The sequence below is a fragment of the Asparagus officinalis genome, chromosome 4 (genome assembly GCF_001876935.1).
Source record: "Asparagus officinalis chromosome 4, Aspof.V1, whole genome shotgun sequence".
Lineage (NCBI taxonomy): Eukaryota > Viridiplantae > Streptophyta > Magnoliopsida > Asparagales > Asparagaceae > Asparagus > Asparagus officinalis.
In genome coordinates, this window is record NC_033797.1 from 28,560,473 (window position 1) to 28,578,493 (window position 18,021).

At 36.0% G+C, this 18,021-nt stretch overlaps 1 protein-coding gene across 1 annotated transcript; it reads right to left on the reverse strand.

Moving 5' to 3' along the window:
- LOC109838409 (splicing factor 3A subunit 2) lies at positions 6,090–10,328 on the reverse strand. The gene is made up of 7 exons (XM_020406859.1): positions 10,306–10,328; positions 10,065–10,234; positions 7,811–7,887; positions 6,800–6,865; positions 6,634–6,708; positions 6,453–6,527; positions 6,090–6,188 (listed from the first exon to the last, which is right to left on the reverse strand). The coding sequence occupies exons 1-7, from the start codon at positions 10,323–10,325 to the stop codon at positions 6,090–6,092; spliced, it is 582 nt and encodes a 193-aa protein (XP_020262448.1). The 5' UTR covers positions 10,326–10,328.

An 18,021-nucleotide genomic window follows, 5' to 3' on the forward strand; every position in this document is an offset into this window, starting at 1 on the left:
ATCTTAAAATTTCTGGATTTTCTATAGGCGGAACATATGTTTCAGCTCTGTCATGTTGTTTTGAAGTACTTGCTTCATCATGTAAAACCATAGATGTAGCAGATTCTTCTCCTATATGATAAATAATGTGAGGCTTATTTTGTATATTTTCTTCGTCTGAGTACTAATCAGACATTTTTTGAGTTTAAATAGAATCTAAAGTGCTTTTATCAGGGTAAAATATTCATCAAAAGAAAAAAAATTAAGATAGATGTTCAACAAATTGATAAGATTTATGATGAAGCCTTCCAACATCTTAGACAAAAAGAACTTGAAGGAATAATTGATAGCCAGGATCTCTCTCTCTCTCTCTCTCTCTCTCTCTCTCTCTCTCTCTCATGAAAAATGGTACTTTGTTCATGTTGGATGGCATGTTCCTAATATGTTTCCTAATTTATTTTGGTAACAGGTTATTGGGATTCCTAATCTGTTTTGGTAACATGTTATTGGGATTCCTAATCTGTTTTGGTAACAGGATCCCTAATCTGTTTTGGTAATATGTTACTAGGATTCCTAATCTGTTTTGGTAATATGTTATTAGGATTCCTAATTTGTTTTGTTTTTTTGTTTTAGAATTCCTATTATGCTTTTGGTTTTAGGATTTCTATATATATAGGAACACGTTTTAGGTTTGGGGAGCAGAAAATCGAGGATATTTGGAGCACAGAAAACAGGTATTTTCTGAGCTATTGGTTAGGGTTTTGTTTGGAGAGAATTAGTGATTTGTTGGTGAGATTAATTGGTAAGTTTGAGTGAGTTGTAATCTCAGTTTGTACTTTTCTTCTCTATTAGTGAAAAACCTTATCCCTTCTTGCCCCGTGGACGTAGACAACTTGCCGAACCACGTTAAAATTGGTTGTTTGTGTTTGTGGCATTGCTTCTTGCCCCGTGGACGTAGACAACTTGCCGAACCACGTTAAAATTGGTTGTTTGTGTTTGTGGCATTGATTTGGTTCGTTTGGCCAACTTGCCGAACCACGTTAAAATTGGTTGTTTGTGTTTGTGGCATTGATTTGGTTCGTTTGGCCTTCTCTTGACGTTCGTTTGATTTGATTTCTCATAGTACATTGGTTTGGTTGTTTGGCTTCCGCAGCGCACAATAAGTGGTATCAGAGCTCGGGCTACGTTTGGGTTATTTGGAGGAGTAGATCGCTTTGGAAGTTCGTCTAGAGCTTTGTTTGGTGATAAAAGTGGAATATTTTTGGTAAAGACTATCTTTCTCAAGTTTGGATCTATTCTTCATTTTGTTCCGCATTGGTTGTTGGTGTGTTGAGGAATATGGTCGGGAAAGAAGGTGTTAAGGGTGGTACTTCTGGTGTGAAGACCATTCAAAGTTTGAATATCCACACTATGAAGATAGATGTGGAGAAGTTTAATGACACGAACATTTTTGGACTTTGGTGATGCGAAGTTTTGGATACGCTGAACGCGTAAAATTTGGAGGATACTTTAGAATTGGATGGCAAGCCAGATGATATTAAAGAGAATGTTTGGAAGAAGATGAATCTGATGGCGTGTGGTGTTATTAGGTCTTGTTTAACACAAGATTTAAAGTATGATGTGATGAATGAGACTTCTGCAAAGAAGATTTAGGAGACCCTTGAGAGCAAGTATTTGACCAAGAGTGTAAAGAACCGCTTGTATTTGAAGAGGAGGTTTTATCGCTTCCAATTGAAGAAGGGGACCTCCATTGGTAATCACATGAACCACTACATGAAGCTTCTTGCAGATTTGGTGAATGTAGATGTGATGTTTGAAGATGAGGACAAGACATTGTTGTTGTTGAGTTTCTTGCCTGACGAGGAATATGAGATATTCGTTCTTACTCTTATTAATGGGAATGCATCTCTTTCTTATAGTGAGGTCACTGCGAGGCTTTATCGCTTCCAATTGAAGAAGGGGACCTCCATTGGCGATCACATGAACCACTACACGAAGCTTTTTGCGGATTTGACGAATGTAGATGTGATGATTAAAGATGAGGACAATGCGTTGTTGTTGTTGAGTTCCTTGCCTGACGAGGAATATGAGACCTTCGTTCTTACTCTTATTAATGAGAAGACATCTTTTTCTTATAGTGAGGTCACCGTTGTACTTGTGAATTATCAGCTTCGAAAAAAAGATAATGAGACTTCAGTTGAGCCAGTAGCGGGAGCATTGATCGCAAGAGCAAAGAGTCCAAACCGTGGTAGGAGGTCGCAGTCTAGAGGGGCACATCTTGGAGTTCATAGGAATCAGTGTGCCTTTTGTAAAGAGGATGGACATTAAAAAGCCGAATGCCCAAAGTTGGTTGATCGAGCCGGGAAGAATAAGGGGAAAGCTATTCAAGCTTCAGATGTGAATGTTGTCAAGGCTAATGGCAATAATTTAGATTCGGATTCTTCGGGCTACTATTATTGTGCAACATCAAATAATTATGTCAAAAACTCTCAATGCAGCTAACCAATATTTTCCCTAAAACCCTCCATATTTTCAAAAAAAAATTCAAGAATTTATAAAATATTTATACACGTTTCGTCTTCCAATCAAGCTCATGTAATTCTCCTATCCATCTCTACCTTAAACGCTTATGTGGGCTCATGTGATTAATTGCAACAAAAAAAAAACATTTTGAAGATGGTTTACGTATAAATTAAAACTAAAAAGTTGTTTTTATAGAATAACATTATTTTAAAAGTGATTTTTATTTAAAAAAAACCTTTTACTACATCACAAGTAACTGATCTATGTGGAATAATAGGACAATAATCATAGCACAACAGAGTCCTCGACAGTCTATGATGCTTAATGGAGTTTGTAAAGTTGCTAATTGATAGGAAATTTTTTGGAACAACTTAAAGAAATTTAGGGTCTTAGCCAGAAATACCAAGATTTGGAGCTCTAACATAGAAATAATGAAGATTAGGGGATCTTATTTATCATGAAAACAATATTATATATCTTCCTACCGTTTCTTTCAAAATTTTCCATTCTTTTTCCTATCATTCCCCTCTGTTAGTAAACTGTTCAAAACAGGTATAATTAATTGAAGGACGTTGTCAATAGAGCGTTCTCTAATAATAACTCACAGGGTGCTTGAGGAGCTTATTTTATGGTCAAAATAGCTTTCAAGTTAGTTTTTTCAAATCTAGTTGTTTGGTAAAATATCAAATAAATTAACTTATAAGTTCACATTTTTTAAAAGGAGTAGAAAAAGCTGAAAGTGGCGACCATAATAATACTAGAGGGAGGGGCTTTTTATTTTTTATTTTTGAAATAAAAATAGGATGAGATGCCCTATTAAAAGATATGTTATAAACAACTCGCGATGCTTTATGTTAGTAAGTATCTAATTGTAATTCCTGCGTATTGTTAGGGTCAAAATTTTCCAGGTGAGTTTGTTTGGTCTATTTCTTTGGACTATTTAGATATTAGTGTCTAAAATCCTCAATATAATTAGGGTTCTTGCGTTTTGGTCCCTCAATAACCAAAATATCCTATTTGCAAGTTGGCGTCACAAGATTTACATGAAGTTCTTAACTTTGATAACCCAAGGTTTTTTTAAAGTTTGATACTCCAAAGTTAACACAGTTTCTAACTTTAATATCCCAACATTTTTTCTGGCATAAGTTTACACATTCTTTTAACTTTCTTATCACAAACTTCCTATATATTTTTTAACATTGATACCTCAAAATTTATACACGTTTTTAACTCTGATACCTCAAAATTTGGTGTATTCTAGTGTCAAAAACAAAAGTTTGGGCTATCAAAATTAAAGTAATGATTTTGTCGTATCAAAGTGTTAGAACTTTTTGAGGTATCTAACTTTAAAAGGTGTAAACTTTAGGGTAGTAAAATATAAAATAAACTTTGGATTATTTAACTTTAAAATGTGTAAACTTTAGAAAATCATAGTACAAATCAATGGCGGAACTATCCTTTTTTTAAAGTTTGTTTTGGTGGTGGTGGTGTTTTTATTTATTTTTATTTTACTTTTTATTTTTTATTTTTTTTGGTGGGTATATATAAACATGAGAACAAAATAAAAAAATTATATCGCATAGTAACTACTTACTGAAGTACAAATATATAGAATTTATATCAATCACCTTAACAACAAATAGATTTCAAAGATAAAAAAAAATCGACAGCTCACCCAAACCAAGTGAGATAACTGAGAATTATGTTAGATTTGTTAAATAGAAATGAAAATTGGAAGGAGAAAGAACCGAGAGATTTAAGAGTAGTTTTGGTTAAACTTTTATGAGAGAGAAATAGAGATGAACAATGCACAAATTTGTCTCTCCTTTAGGAGCTTTCTATTTTAATTTTCTTTTGTTTCTTAAAGGCTAAATAACACTTAAATGCCTTATAGTTGTCGCTAACTTTGCACTTACATACCCCCACTTGATTTTCATGGCATTAATATACCCTCAGTTGTTTAATGGTACATTAATAAGGTATTTAAGCGTCATATTAGAATATCCGGCTGAAAATTTTCGCATTTGCATAATATACACCGGTAATATGTTAATTTTAAACCACTAATAAATATTGTCATTATTATAAATGAATAATGTCTAATCACAATTTAAATGTCATCTAACAAATTAGGATCTTTATAAAAATGAGATTATTTCTTTGACCAATTAAAATTTTAATTAAATAGTTTACTATTTATAAATTATAATTATTAGTCAAATAAATATATATTAATATTTGATAAATATTCTTGAATATATAATAAATATCGATATTTGAATTCGAATAAAAAAATTAGACAAGATGTTCGAACTCAAATTATAAAAATATGTAGAGAAAAATATTTGAATTCAGATTCGAACCCAAAGATTTTAAACATATACAAATGCAGATACAAATATATAAATACTCGAATTCGTTTTCGGTTTATTCACTCAAATGAACAAGAATGGGATCTGTAAAGGAAAAGAGCTCCCCAAGCTCGTTGAGGAATAACTTTATGAACTTAGAAAGTTATATAAAATTAAAAAGCTCGTGAAAATATGTGATTCAAACTCGCACCATTGGATAAACTTCCACTTCTCTTGCATAAAATAAATACAGGTAGCTAGCTATCACTAAATCTTATGAGGCAAATAAAAATTGTCGTGACTTGAGAAATATTCAAAGTCACCTTGTAATCCAAAATTTATGGAACTGATTATGGATAAGACATTGTGTATTGTGTTTTGATCGTGTAATTTGGTGGTTTTGCTTTGGGCAAAGTCCAAAATGACCTGAATCCCTGTCAAATTTCACTGGTTTGGCTGAAGTCATGGCTAGCCAGCATAGAGACATTTATTGCACATCCTAATCCTACACGATCTCGTAGTGATAAATTTCCAAACATAACACGAGAATTAAAGATTTAATAACAAAATGAGCAAAACTTATTATTAAAAGCATAGCTCGCTATAACATGCTGGATTATTGTATCCTGGGATTATATAGTAAATTATATTAATACCGGGACAAAACAAATACACAATCCAAACATAGCCATAGGCAAATATTTATTACACTAAATTTCAGAAAGCGAACCCCCATCACTCAGGACAATCATCAGAGAACCCCCATAACTTAGAATATTTGGATCAAGTATAAATACATTTCAAGAGCATACAAACAACCGTCTTCCCCAAAAGTGCAGGCCAAAAACATACGTCTAAACAACATCTTTTATGGATAGATCACATCACATTACAAAACAAGGCAGAACAAAGCAGACGGTGCTTGAGCTTTTGCAAGAACAAAAAATAAAAATATAACAACCGAACTGATGTCCCTTGAATCAGAATACTAGCATTGAACCTGCCATGTGATGTGGCATGTAACTTTCAGACTTAAGACGTGCTCGCAAAGGGGCCAAAAAGGCCAACATTGAAGGGCCATCTTCATCTGAAACAAACACAAAGTTTCACTTTCCATGTCACTTGCAGTCTATTGACCACTAGCTACAGGTGGTGGGGGCGGAGGGCGGGCCCCAGAATGTATAATAAATATCTATATTTGAATTCGAATAAAAAAATTAGACAAGATGTTCGAACTCAAATTATAAAAATATGTAGTGGTGGAGGTGGTGGAGGTGCACCGGTGCCCTGAGGTTTGACTGATTCCGGTGGCTTCGTTTTGAAATAGAGTTGGAGCTGTTCACAATGATAATAATACGTTACATGTTAAAGAGTTGCCCTTAAAATAAAATAAATTGTAAATAACCCCCTTATCTATAAATTTTGTAGCACTTATCATCTCTCAATTCACGAGGAAGAGATACCAATATAGGGTGATAAGTGCTAATAAAATTGCTGAGGAGTGATAGGCGCTACTGAAGGTATAGATGAGAGGTTTATCTGCAATTTACCCCGTAAAAGTAAGCCTACGAGAAAGGTTTTGATTGAAGGTGAACAAACCGTGAACATTTTGAGGTCAGGATCCCAATGAGAGAAGAACTTTGGTGTGGATTTGTCAATCTCAGTGCTAGGGACCTGAAACATGCAAGAGAAAATGATTTTTTTAAAGAAAACCTAGAAAATGATTTTTTTTTTTAACTTAGGTATGAGAATAGGGTTAAATTGGCTATAGATGACAGACCTTGAAAGCAATAATCTCATAGGGGTCAGCAGCAAATAGCAGGTATTGGTACCTCTTATCGAAGGGTTGAACCCTCTGCAAGAAATAAAATCGGTAAGTGTCAAACCAAGCACGCTGCAAATATATACAAAAAAGAACTCAACATGAAAGTATATGCATGATTTACCTGCTCATAAGATGACATGAATCGATGCCTGGGCTTAGTGTTGTCTTCAATTTCAGGATATTCAATCTGGAATGAAAATAAGTGAAATTAGCACACTAATTTAAGGATATTTAGGGCTGCAACCAATGAAAGCAAAAATGTATTCAAAAGAATTTAAAACAAATAGAAAATAATAGTAAATACTTGCAATGTCAGTTGGTTCAATATTTCTTTCTTTCTTTCTTTCTTTTCAGTTATGTAGATGAAAATTGTAAAAGCATTAGCTGCAGTAAGGCTGGTCACAAGTTTAGGTGATGCTTCCAGCAAATTCCTCATAGTGATGAAGCCTGTCCTGCTATGTGAATCACATAAGAGGGACTGAGGGAGCTCCTATCTTTTGGCAACTCATTTTAATAATCGCTGTCAGCTTATACTCAAATTCCATAATAGTATAATAATGACGGCAATAGAAGAAAACACAAATTATAGCTCTCAAGAATGAGCCAATCACTGAAGGCAAGGAGACTTGCATCCCTCTAGTAAATGAAGAACAAATTCCCTACTATATACCTTTTATAAAGCATTCCAAAATCAAAGCCCTCAAGCTCATGAATATTTCCCCTGGCTAAAACAATAACAAGCGGGAAACTAGCAAAGCTAAATTTCAAGCATAACATCGTAGGTTCTTTTGATAGTCTGATCATTTAATTGAACAGACTAAATAATAAAATGTCCCCTTGAACTGCTCATCTGATCATTTCATTGATCCTTCACCACGAAAACTATTTCAGAACCATATGACAAGAATAAAGTACGTAGCTGAATCCTTCTCTTCCCTAAGAGTATCTCTTTAGATCGATTAATACATGTCCTTAACTCTTGAGCCATTTAGGTGAAACTCCTATTCCTCCCTCCAACTACCATCCTACCCCTCTTCTTAAACAGGTCGGTTGCCAGAAAATGTAGTACAACAATGAAAAAGAATTGATAAGACAACTAAATAAATATATCCGAGTAACAGTAAGCAAGAACCTGAAACAGAAGAGAGCGCTGCTTTGTATCTGGATCATACTGCTTTGTCACTCTGTATCCAGGCCTGCCAATCTTGACTGCATAACAACAGGAAATAATTTAGAACCACAAGGAAAAAACATAATGTGCATAAACAACTACTCTTCTTACTTAATTGCTTGGAAGTTTGAGAAAGAATGACAAATAATAATCACATGCATATGCATCTACCTGAAATCCATTAGCATTCCGGGAGCATGCTCCCCAAGCATTGTGTGCAAGGTTTTAAATGTCGGATGTCGGGTTCATGTCGGATGGCTGAAATCCATGTCGGATAGTGGAAATCAGGGATATATCGGGGGACATTGACTAAATATCGGATTGTCATATCGGGTAGTGCGCATATGTATAATATCATGTCCTAAATGTAATCTAAGCATTCATATATTCAATATAAGCAGACTTTATACATTCTATAGACTAAACATATAAAAAAGTAAATAATATATGGATTTGGGTTCATGAATTCTTTCTACCGGGTTCATAAGAAACCCTTAAACATGAGAACGGATCAAACGGGTTTGGATATTTATCACTAAACTCAAACCCGATAACAAAAAACAGATCGTAAAAAAAAGTACCATATCGGCCGATTTTTCAAAGCTAAAAATAGGTCGATATGCCCGATATGACCCTGATATTTTCGATTTGGCTCTGAAAACCGACATACGAGTTAAAAACGTCCATGTCGTGTCGGTCAAGCTCTTAAACCGATATGTCGGCCAACATGTCGGACATGTCGGCCGACATTTAAAACCTTGATTGTGTGTATACTTGAGAAATAGTTAACGGGCATCAAAACCCCTCATATTTATTATGTCTAGGGTATCATCAGCATTCAGATGTGGAATCTAAGAAATAAATATGCATTTATTATAAAGATAAAACATTTCCGAGATACTAGTAAAGGAGGGTTCTATTCGTTATTTCCATACAATTTGAGATTAAATTGATTTTTAATTTGTATACATTAGAAAACCATGTCATGTGATTTGATGCAAAACATGTTGTTGATAGATAATATTTACATGGACTATTAAACTGGTTTTATTTTATAGGGCATTGGAGAAAGACATGCAAAAAATAAAATAACTGAAATCTTAATTCTCGAAATGCAACTACATTCAAGTGGTTGGCTTGTATAAAGACCGAGAAGAAATATGCTTCTAGCAGCGTTCACACTTCAGCTCTTCATCTAAACTATTTTCTAGTCGGGGGGACTTCAGATAGTTTCAATTTCATGAGTTTCTAAGAAATGTAGGCCCAATATACCTGACCTGGTCTTCAAAATTTTATACTGAAGGCTATTCCTTGCTCAACTTTAATAGTACAAAATTCCAGGCTTCTAGCATCATGTTGTCAAGTGTCAACCCAAAAGCACAGAACATGTACTATTCTTCAGGCATATATGGTCAAATTCATCTTCATACCACCCATTAATATCCTGACATGATTATTCACCATCATACATAACACGTATATCACATAATTTTTGTGTCAAAGAGTGGGAGGGGAGCTATACAAGGTTCCTTCCCACAACATACTCACATTATCCCATACTATGTACACTATTAGACTTCAACCAGATATAATTTGTTAATTTCATCCTGGTAGCGTTGACTTTTTCCCCTTAATCGTGGGTCGTATAAAAGGTCTGTTTCAATTTAAAGAAGAATAATGTCACAGGCCTACCTGTACTTCTTTGTCTAGTAGGATTAGAAGAGCTTGTTTCTGTCATGTCAAATTCAATGGAATACCAACTTTTCGACATTACGATAGTGAGCACTTTCTCTTCTCATCTAATAAAGTGAAGGTACCAAGCTAATTGCACATACACTGCAAAGTTACTTCTCGAAAGAAAACTAGTAGATATATAACATTAACTGCTAAGGTAATTGCACCATTTATAATACGATATTGAGCACTTTTTCCTCTTATCTAATAAAGTGAAGGTACCAAGCTAATTGCATATCTCTATGGTTTTCAGCACAAACAACCAAAACAAGCCCAAGAGTATAGTCCTGGTTTATATTTTTACAACAGTCAAAATACTTGAAAATTCTTTAAGTTGACACCAACCCTTCTTGCCAAGATTAATTTTTATCCAATGAAATATAACAGAAAAATTATATCAACATCACTCATTCATAAACTAAATCACTAGTCAATCATGCTAACTAAAATTTAAAAAAAATTCAAATTATCCAAATCTCACCGCTCTTTTTAAGCGTAACCTTCCGCTTATGCGGCTGCGGCTGCGCCGGCGCATCCTTCGCCTCCCTCGCCGCCCGCTTCGCGAGGTTCGTCTGATGCCTCTTCCCCTGAGTATGCGCCAGGTAGTTCCCCTCATTATTGTGCAGCGTCAAGCAAAGCTTACACTCATAACTACAAAAATCAAGCACCAAGTTAGTCTAATTCTAGGGTTAGGGTTAGGGTTAGGGTTAGGGTTTTGGTACCTCCCGAGGTGGTTTCGCATGAAATAGGGCCGCTCCCCGGCTTTGATCCCCAATCTCGATCCATGCCTCCTTTCGATTTTCGCGCTGGCTAAAATCTGAGATTGATTATCCCCGGGTGTTATTAATAGAGGTCTTAAAGGGTCGGGTTTGGGTCAGATCTTTGTAAGAAATAACCAATATCTGTAGGGAACTTAACGGGTTGGGTTTGAGTCGCGCATTATTATCACCGGAACCAATAAATATATCTTATTGGTAAAGAGATGTCACTAAATATGCTAATATAATAATTTAGTTCTTATTATTGTAACTGGGATAAATTTTAAAAATCGACCTATTTACAAAAATAATTGCAAATATCGACATCTTTTCAACATATTTGTCAAAATCGACCCAGTTTCAGTGGCTGAAACTGGATCGATTTTGACCAAAAAACATACGAAACTTCACGGGACTTCCCGTAAAGTTTAAGACCCTCTAATGAAATTTGATTAACGGTGCCAACTCTTTCACGGGACTTCAAGTCCCGTGAAATTTGTTTAAAACTTCACGGAGAAATGGGTCGATTTTGCTTAAAATTTGTTTAAAACTGGAAATTCAGCAGAAACTTCACGGTGAAGCTAAAACACTCCTTACAAGTTCACGAGACTTCAAGTCCGGTGAACTTACACAGGTTAATTACCTGACTGCTAAGCTTCAATGAAGTCCCGTGAAGTTTTAGACATTTTTTGGTCAAAATCAACACAGTTTCAGCCATCTGACTGAAACTAGGTCAATTTTGACAAATATGTTGAAAAGAGATTGATTTTTGCAATTATTTTTGTAAATGGGTCGATTTTTAAAATTTGTCCTTATTACTACTACTATTGGGGTAAATTACAGATACCTCTTTGCATATATACATTCAGTAGCACTTATCACCCATCATCTTATTTCTTTAATATTGGTCGTCCTCAATTCACGAGGAAGGGAGATAAATAGCAATTTATCCGTCTAATTCCCCCTGGATCCCTAATATTTTTATAATCTAACATACAATAACGTATTCGTGGAGAGAGTAACTCCTTCATCCTCTTCATCCAAAACATGTAGCTTGTTTTACTTTCAACTATAATCGATTGACTTGAGTAAACTACCTAAATTTGTATAATACAGGTTCGATGGTTCGTTTAGTATAATCGTTCAATGGGTAAAAATCTGCTTGATGCCAAACAATTTTCAATCACACAATCCAGTAACAATCGATCAATAGATTAAGACAACTTCCAATTCTGTAGGTAAGTTTAAGTCGGACTTGAAGAAAGATTATATATTAAATTGTACATTTATATGAAAGAACCATTGGGAAATTTTCGGTACCAATTTGCATCACCCCTCAATATGTATTGAGTAACCAATTCATAAAGGCCTCGTGCGTACACAAATGTTATAATACATTGACGAGAGAAACGACCATCAAACGATCGCTTAGTAGCAAGAATTTGCGCCTTTTTGTCGAACCATTCCTACCAGCTCTTGATTTCTGATCTTGCATGGCGAGAATCTCGATCTTTTTTGGTTCTTGGAGGTTGGGATCCTAAAGTATGATATAAGCATGGATGATTGAAAATGAAATAATGGATCAGGTGTTGGTAGCAGACACAGACTCAGCTAACTCCTCCAAGAGTTCTCTCTGCTCCATGGAAACACAAGACTGTGTAGTAAAGGAGAAAAAAATTCAGTTACTCAGTTGTTTCTGAGCATCAAGCAAGATTTATCTTCTCGGACAAGAAAGAAAATCACCTCGTATCTAACTGATTGATGATGAAAAAAGAATGATCACATGATTGACAATTGAAAACGGCTTTTTAGCGAAATGTTAGTTTGAATTGTTTATCACCCGAAAAAAATATAAACAGTAAAATGGGAATTACATACTACATCTCTGAGAGCAGCTAAATTTGAGTGTATGATATGTACAAGTGAAGAAAATTATCGCCTCCCCCGCCGACCGCTTCGCGAGGTTCGTCTGATGCCTCTTCCCCTGAGTATGCGCCAGGTAGTTCCCCTCATTATTGGGCAGCGTCAAGTAAAGCTTACACTCATAACTACAAAAATCAAGCACCAAGTTAGTCTAATTCTAGGGTTAGGGTTAGGGTTAGGGTTTTGGTACCTCCCGAGGTGGTTTAGCATGAAATAGGGGTCTCTGGTGAGATCGATGGTTTCTAGGGCGAGTCGCCGGAGATGCTCGCGGAGGTCGATGGCCTCATTTTGGGCGGAGGTGCCGCCGTCGCTCCCTGGCTTTAGTCCGCAATCTCGATCCATGGCCTCCTTTCGATTTTCGCGCTCGCTAAAGTCTGAGATTGATTATCCCCGGGGGTTATCAATAGAGGTCTTAACGGGTCGGGTTTGGGTCAAATCTTTGTAAGAAATAACCAATACCTATAGCAGAGTTAACGGGTTAGGTTTGAGTCGCGCATTATTATCATCAGAACCAATAAATATATCTTATTAGTAAAGAGATGTCACTAAACATGCTAATATAATAATTTAGTTCTTATTATTGTTACTGGGATAAATTTTGAAAATCAACCTATTTATAAAAATAATTGCAAAAATCGATATCTTTTCAACGTATTTGTCAAAATCGATTCAGTTTCAGCCATCTGGCTGAAACTGGATCGATTTTGACCAAAATCGATTCAGTTTCAGCCATCTGGCTGAAACTGGATCGATTTTGACCAAAAAACTTTCGAAACTTCACGGGACATCCCGTGAAGTTTTAGACCCTCTAATGAAATTTGATTAATGGTGCCAACTCTTTCACGGGAATTCAAGTCCCGTGAAATTTGTTTAAAACTTCACGAAGAAATGGGTCGATTTTGTTTAAAATTTGTTTAAAACTGGAAATTCAGCAGAAACTTCACGGTGAAGCTAAAACACTCCTTACAAGTTCACGGGACTTCACGGGACTTTAAGTCCGGTGAACTTACATAGGTTAATTACCTGGCTGCTAAACTTCATGGGACATGAAGTCCCGTGAAGTTTCAGACATTTTTTGGTCAAAATCAACCAGTTTTAGCCATCTGGCTGAAACTAGGTCAATTTTGACAAATATGTTGAAAAGAGATCGATTTTTGCAATTATTTTTGTAAATGGGTCGATTTTCAAAATTTTTCCTTATTACTACTACTATTGGGGTAAATTATGGATACCTCTTTACATATATACGTTCAGTAGTACTTATAACCAATCATCTTATTTCTTTAATATTGGTCGTCCTCAATTCATGAGGAAGTGAGATAAATAGTAATTTATCCATCTAATTTTCCCCCCGGATCCCTAATATTTTTATAATCTAACATACATTAACGTATTCGTGGAGAGAGTAACTTCTTCATCCTCTTCCTCCAAAACCTGTAGCTTGTTGAACTTTAAACTATAATCGATTGACTTGATAAAACTACCTGCTGATGTCCATGAACACACAGTCGAAGAGGGTCTTCCATTGATGATGAAGGTTGGGGGGATAAGAGACGGGGCCGACTCCTCCTCCGACTCTACGCCCGATTCTGAGAGCGCGGGGTGGACTGATAGCCTGCACATGTAAGAATCGTAGGAGTACGGGGCTAATTTCCCCCGTGGTACCTCCGATGGTCAAGTCATCCGATGAGCTTAAGGAGGGTTTTTTGAGAGGTCCCTGGGCCTTTGAGGTCCTTGCAGGGGGTTCCTCCTATGGAGTTATTAAATTTTCTCTTTATGTAAAAAGAAGATTCAGAGCTTTTTTCAAGAAGTAGCAGAAAAGAATCCTCTCCCCCTCCTTACCTTATTTCCCTCCTTTTATATCCCATCGCTTTTGGGAGTTTGACCCTTCGGCTTTAACTATGCACAGGAGGCGGTTGAGGGGTGAGTTGGAAGCTGAGTCATCTCTCTCCTTCCAAGTGTCAGCTGGTGGTTGGAAGGGAAGTCATTCGAATATAGGAGAGAGATGTCCTCTCGGTATCCTAGATTTGACAGATGAGGCTCGGTCGTCCTTCCCTCTCCAGATGGCGGTTGGTGATTGGAGGGGAAGTCATTCGAGCCCAGAAAAGCATCATAACGATCCCAGAGAAGTGACTTGGGAGTAGAATAAGCGGCTTGTGCAGGGGATTTGTCAGAGCAGAGATCTTAATGGGACTGATCAGTGCTGTTACGCTGATTAACATCTGAGGTGAGCTTAGCTGGATCTTATCCCCTTAGTAGAGGCGAGTCGGTTTGTGAGTTGTCTTTGTGATTTCCCAACTCGGTAGCCGAGTGAGACTCGGGTCGAGTGCATAATCGAGACGTCTGCTTGAGGAGTCATCTTGATTACGAGGGACCGACTGGTCCCGCACTTCGAGTCGGTAATGATGACCCTTGGTCAAAAATGACTTGTCTGCTTGACTGGTCGGTAGACTTGCCCTTGGCTGGGCATTTGAGCCTCTAAGCTGGTTTGGACCATGGTTTTTTAGCCCATGCAGACAATCTTTTGGTATCTTCATCTTTAGATGGTAAATTACCATAACACTACCTAAATTTGTATAATATAGGTTCTACAGTTCATTTAGTATAATTGTTCAATGGGTAAAAATCTACTTGATGCCAAACAATTTTCAATCACACGATCCAGTAACAATCGATCAATAGATTAAGACAACTCCCAATTCTGTAGGTAAGTTTAAGTCGGACTTGAAGAAAGATTATATATTAAATTGTACATTTATACGAAAGAACCTTTGGGAATTTTTTGGTACCAATTTGCATCACCCCTCAATATGTATTGAGTAACCAATTCATATAGGCCCCGCGTGTACACAAATGTTATAATACATTCACGAGAGACATGGCCATCAAACGATCGCTTAGTAGCAAGAATTTGCGCATTTTCGTTGAATCATTCCTACTAGCTCTTGTCTGATCTTGCATGGTGAGAATCTCGATCTTTTTTGGTTCTTGGGGGTTGGGATCCTGAAGTACGATATAAGCATGGATGATTGAAAATGAAATAATGGTTCAGGTGTTGGTAGCAGACACAGACTCAGCTAACTCCTCCAAGAGTTCTCTCTGCTCCATGGAAACACAAGACTGTGTAGTAAAGGAAAAAAAATTCAGTTACTCGGTTGTTTCTGAGCATCAAGCAAGATTTATCTTCTCGGACAAGAAAGAAAATCACCTCGTATCTGACTGATTGATGATGAAAAAAGAATGATCACATGATTGACAAGGACAAGAAAGAAAATCACCTCGTATCTGACTGATTGATGATGAAAAAAGAATGATCACATGATTGACAATTGAAAACGGCTTTTTAGCGAAATGTTATGATGATGAAAAAAGAATGATCACATGATTGACAATTGAAAACGGCTTTTTAGCGAAATGTTAGTTTGAACTGTTTATCACCCAAAAAATATAAACAATAAAATGGGAATTACATACTACATCTCTGAGAGCAGCTAAGTTTGAGTGTATGATATGTACAAGTGAAGAAAATTATCGCCTCCCTCGCCGCCCGCTTCGCGAGGTTCGTCTGATGCCTCTTCCCCTGAATATGCGCCAGGTAGTTCCCCTCATTATTGTGCAACGTCAATCAAAGCTTACACTCATAACTAAAAAAATCAAGCACCAAGTTAGTCTAATTCTAGGGTTAGGGTTAGGGTTAGGGTTTTTGTACCTCCCGAGGTGGTTTCACATGAAATAGGGGTCTTTGGCGAGATCGATGGTTTCTAGGGCGAGTCGTCGGAGACGCTCACAACAGTCGATGGCCTTGTTTTGGGCGGAGGTGCCGCCGCCGCTCCCCGACTTTGATCCCCAATATCGATCCATGGCCTCCTTTCGATTTTTGCTCTCGCTAAAGTCTGAGATTGATTATCCCCAGGGTTATCAATAGAGGTCTTAATGGGCGGGTTTAGGTCGGATCTTTGTAAGAAATAACCAATATCTATAAGGGACTTAACGGGTTGGGTTTGAGTCGCGCATTATTATCACCGGAACCAATAAATATATCTTATTGGTAAAGAAATATCACTAAATATGCTAACATAATAATTTAGTTCTTATTATTGTTACTGGGATAAATTTTGAAAATCAACTTATTTACAAAAATAATTGTAAAAATCGACGTCTTTTCAACATATTTATCAAAATCAATCCAGTTTCAGCCATCTGGCTGAAACTAGATCGATTTTGACCAAAAAACTTACGAAACTTCACGGGACATCCCGTGAAGTTTAAGACCCTCTAATAAAATTTGATTAATGGTGCCAACTCTTTCACGGGACTTCAAGTCCCATGAAATTTGTTTAAAACTTCACGGAGAAATGGGTCGCTTTTGTTTAAAATTTGTTTAAAACTGGAAATTCAGCAGAAACTTCACGGTGAAGCTAAAACACTCCTTACAAGTTCACGGGACTTCAAGTCCGGTGAACTTACACAGGTTAATTACCTGGCTGCTAAACTTCATAGGACATGAAGTCCCGTGAAGTTTCAGACATTTTTTGGTCAAAATCAACCCGGTTTCAGCCATCTGGCTGAAACTGGGTTAATTTTGACAAATATGTTGAAAAAAGATCGAATTTTGCAATTATTTTTGTAAATGGGTCGATTTTCAAAATTTGTCCTTATTACTGCTGGGGTAAATTACAGATACCTCTTTACATATATACGTTCAGTAGCACTTATCACCCATCATCTTATTTCTTTAATATTGGTCATCCTCAATTCATGAGGAAGGGAGATAAATAGTAATTTATCCGTCTAATTTTTCCCCCGGATTCCTAATATTTTTATAATCTAACATATAGTAACGTATTCGTGGAGAGAGTAACTCCTTCATCCTCTTCCTCCAAAACCTGTAGCTTGTTTTACTTTCAACTATAATCGAATTGACTTGTGTAAACTACCTAAATTTGTATAATACAGGTTCGACGGTTCGTTTAGTATAATCGTTCAATGGGTAAAAATCTGCTTGATGCCAAACAATTTTCAATCACACAATCCAATAACAATCAATCAATAGATCAATACAGGTTCGACGGTTCGTTTAGTATAATCGTTCAATTGGTAATTTTTTTACTAAACAGTAACGTATTTTCCTTTTGTCACCTCGCTAGAACGTAGATAGTTGACTAAGGAAATAATTTTGTAGCAAAAAAATCACTAAATTTCTTATAAGTAAAGAAATACCAAATTATTTCTACAAGTACAATTATTATTTCTTTTAATAAAATGTTGTGCATCATAGGTGTTCATTTGTTGAATTAATAAGATCTTAATGAAACGTATAAGGTCATCTGCATGGACTCATTAAAACATTGAAAATTTTAAATAACACCAACATCATAGCTTTTCTAACGTGCGACATCCTACATTATCTATATACTACTTATAAAAGAAAATTGGAATGTCAAACTTTTGATCGCCTCTTTTATCCTCTTAAAATTTGATAACTTCTATACTTAATCTAATCTAATTCCAATATGGTTTCGTAGAGTTTGATTGTTTGGTTATTTCCTAGAGTTCTTTACTTGTATACATTGATTCTTCATACGAGAATTTGTAAAGATTATGGATACAGTAATATTATAATACAAAGTTTCATGCATTGCACCGTTTGCACAAGGAAATAACAGGAAGTACCCTAAAAAGTATTATATTTGTGATACTTATAATAAAAATATTATAATATTTTATTTTTATAATATATTATAATATTATTTATAT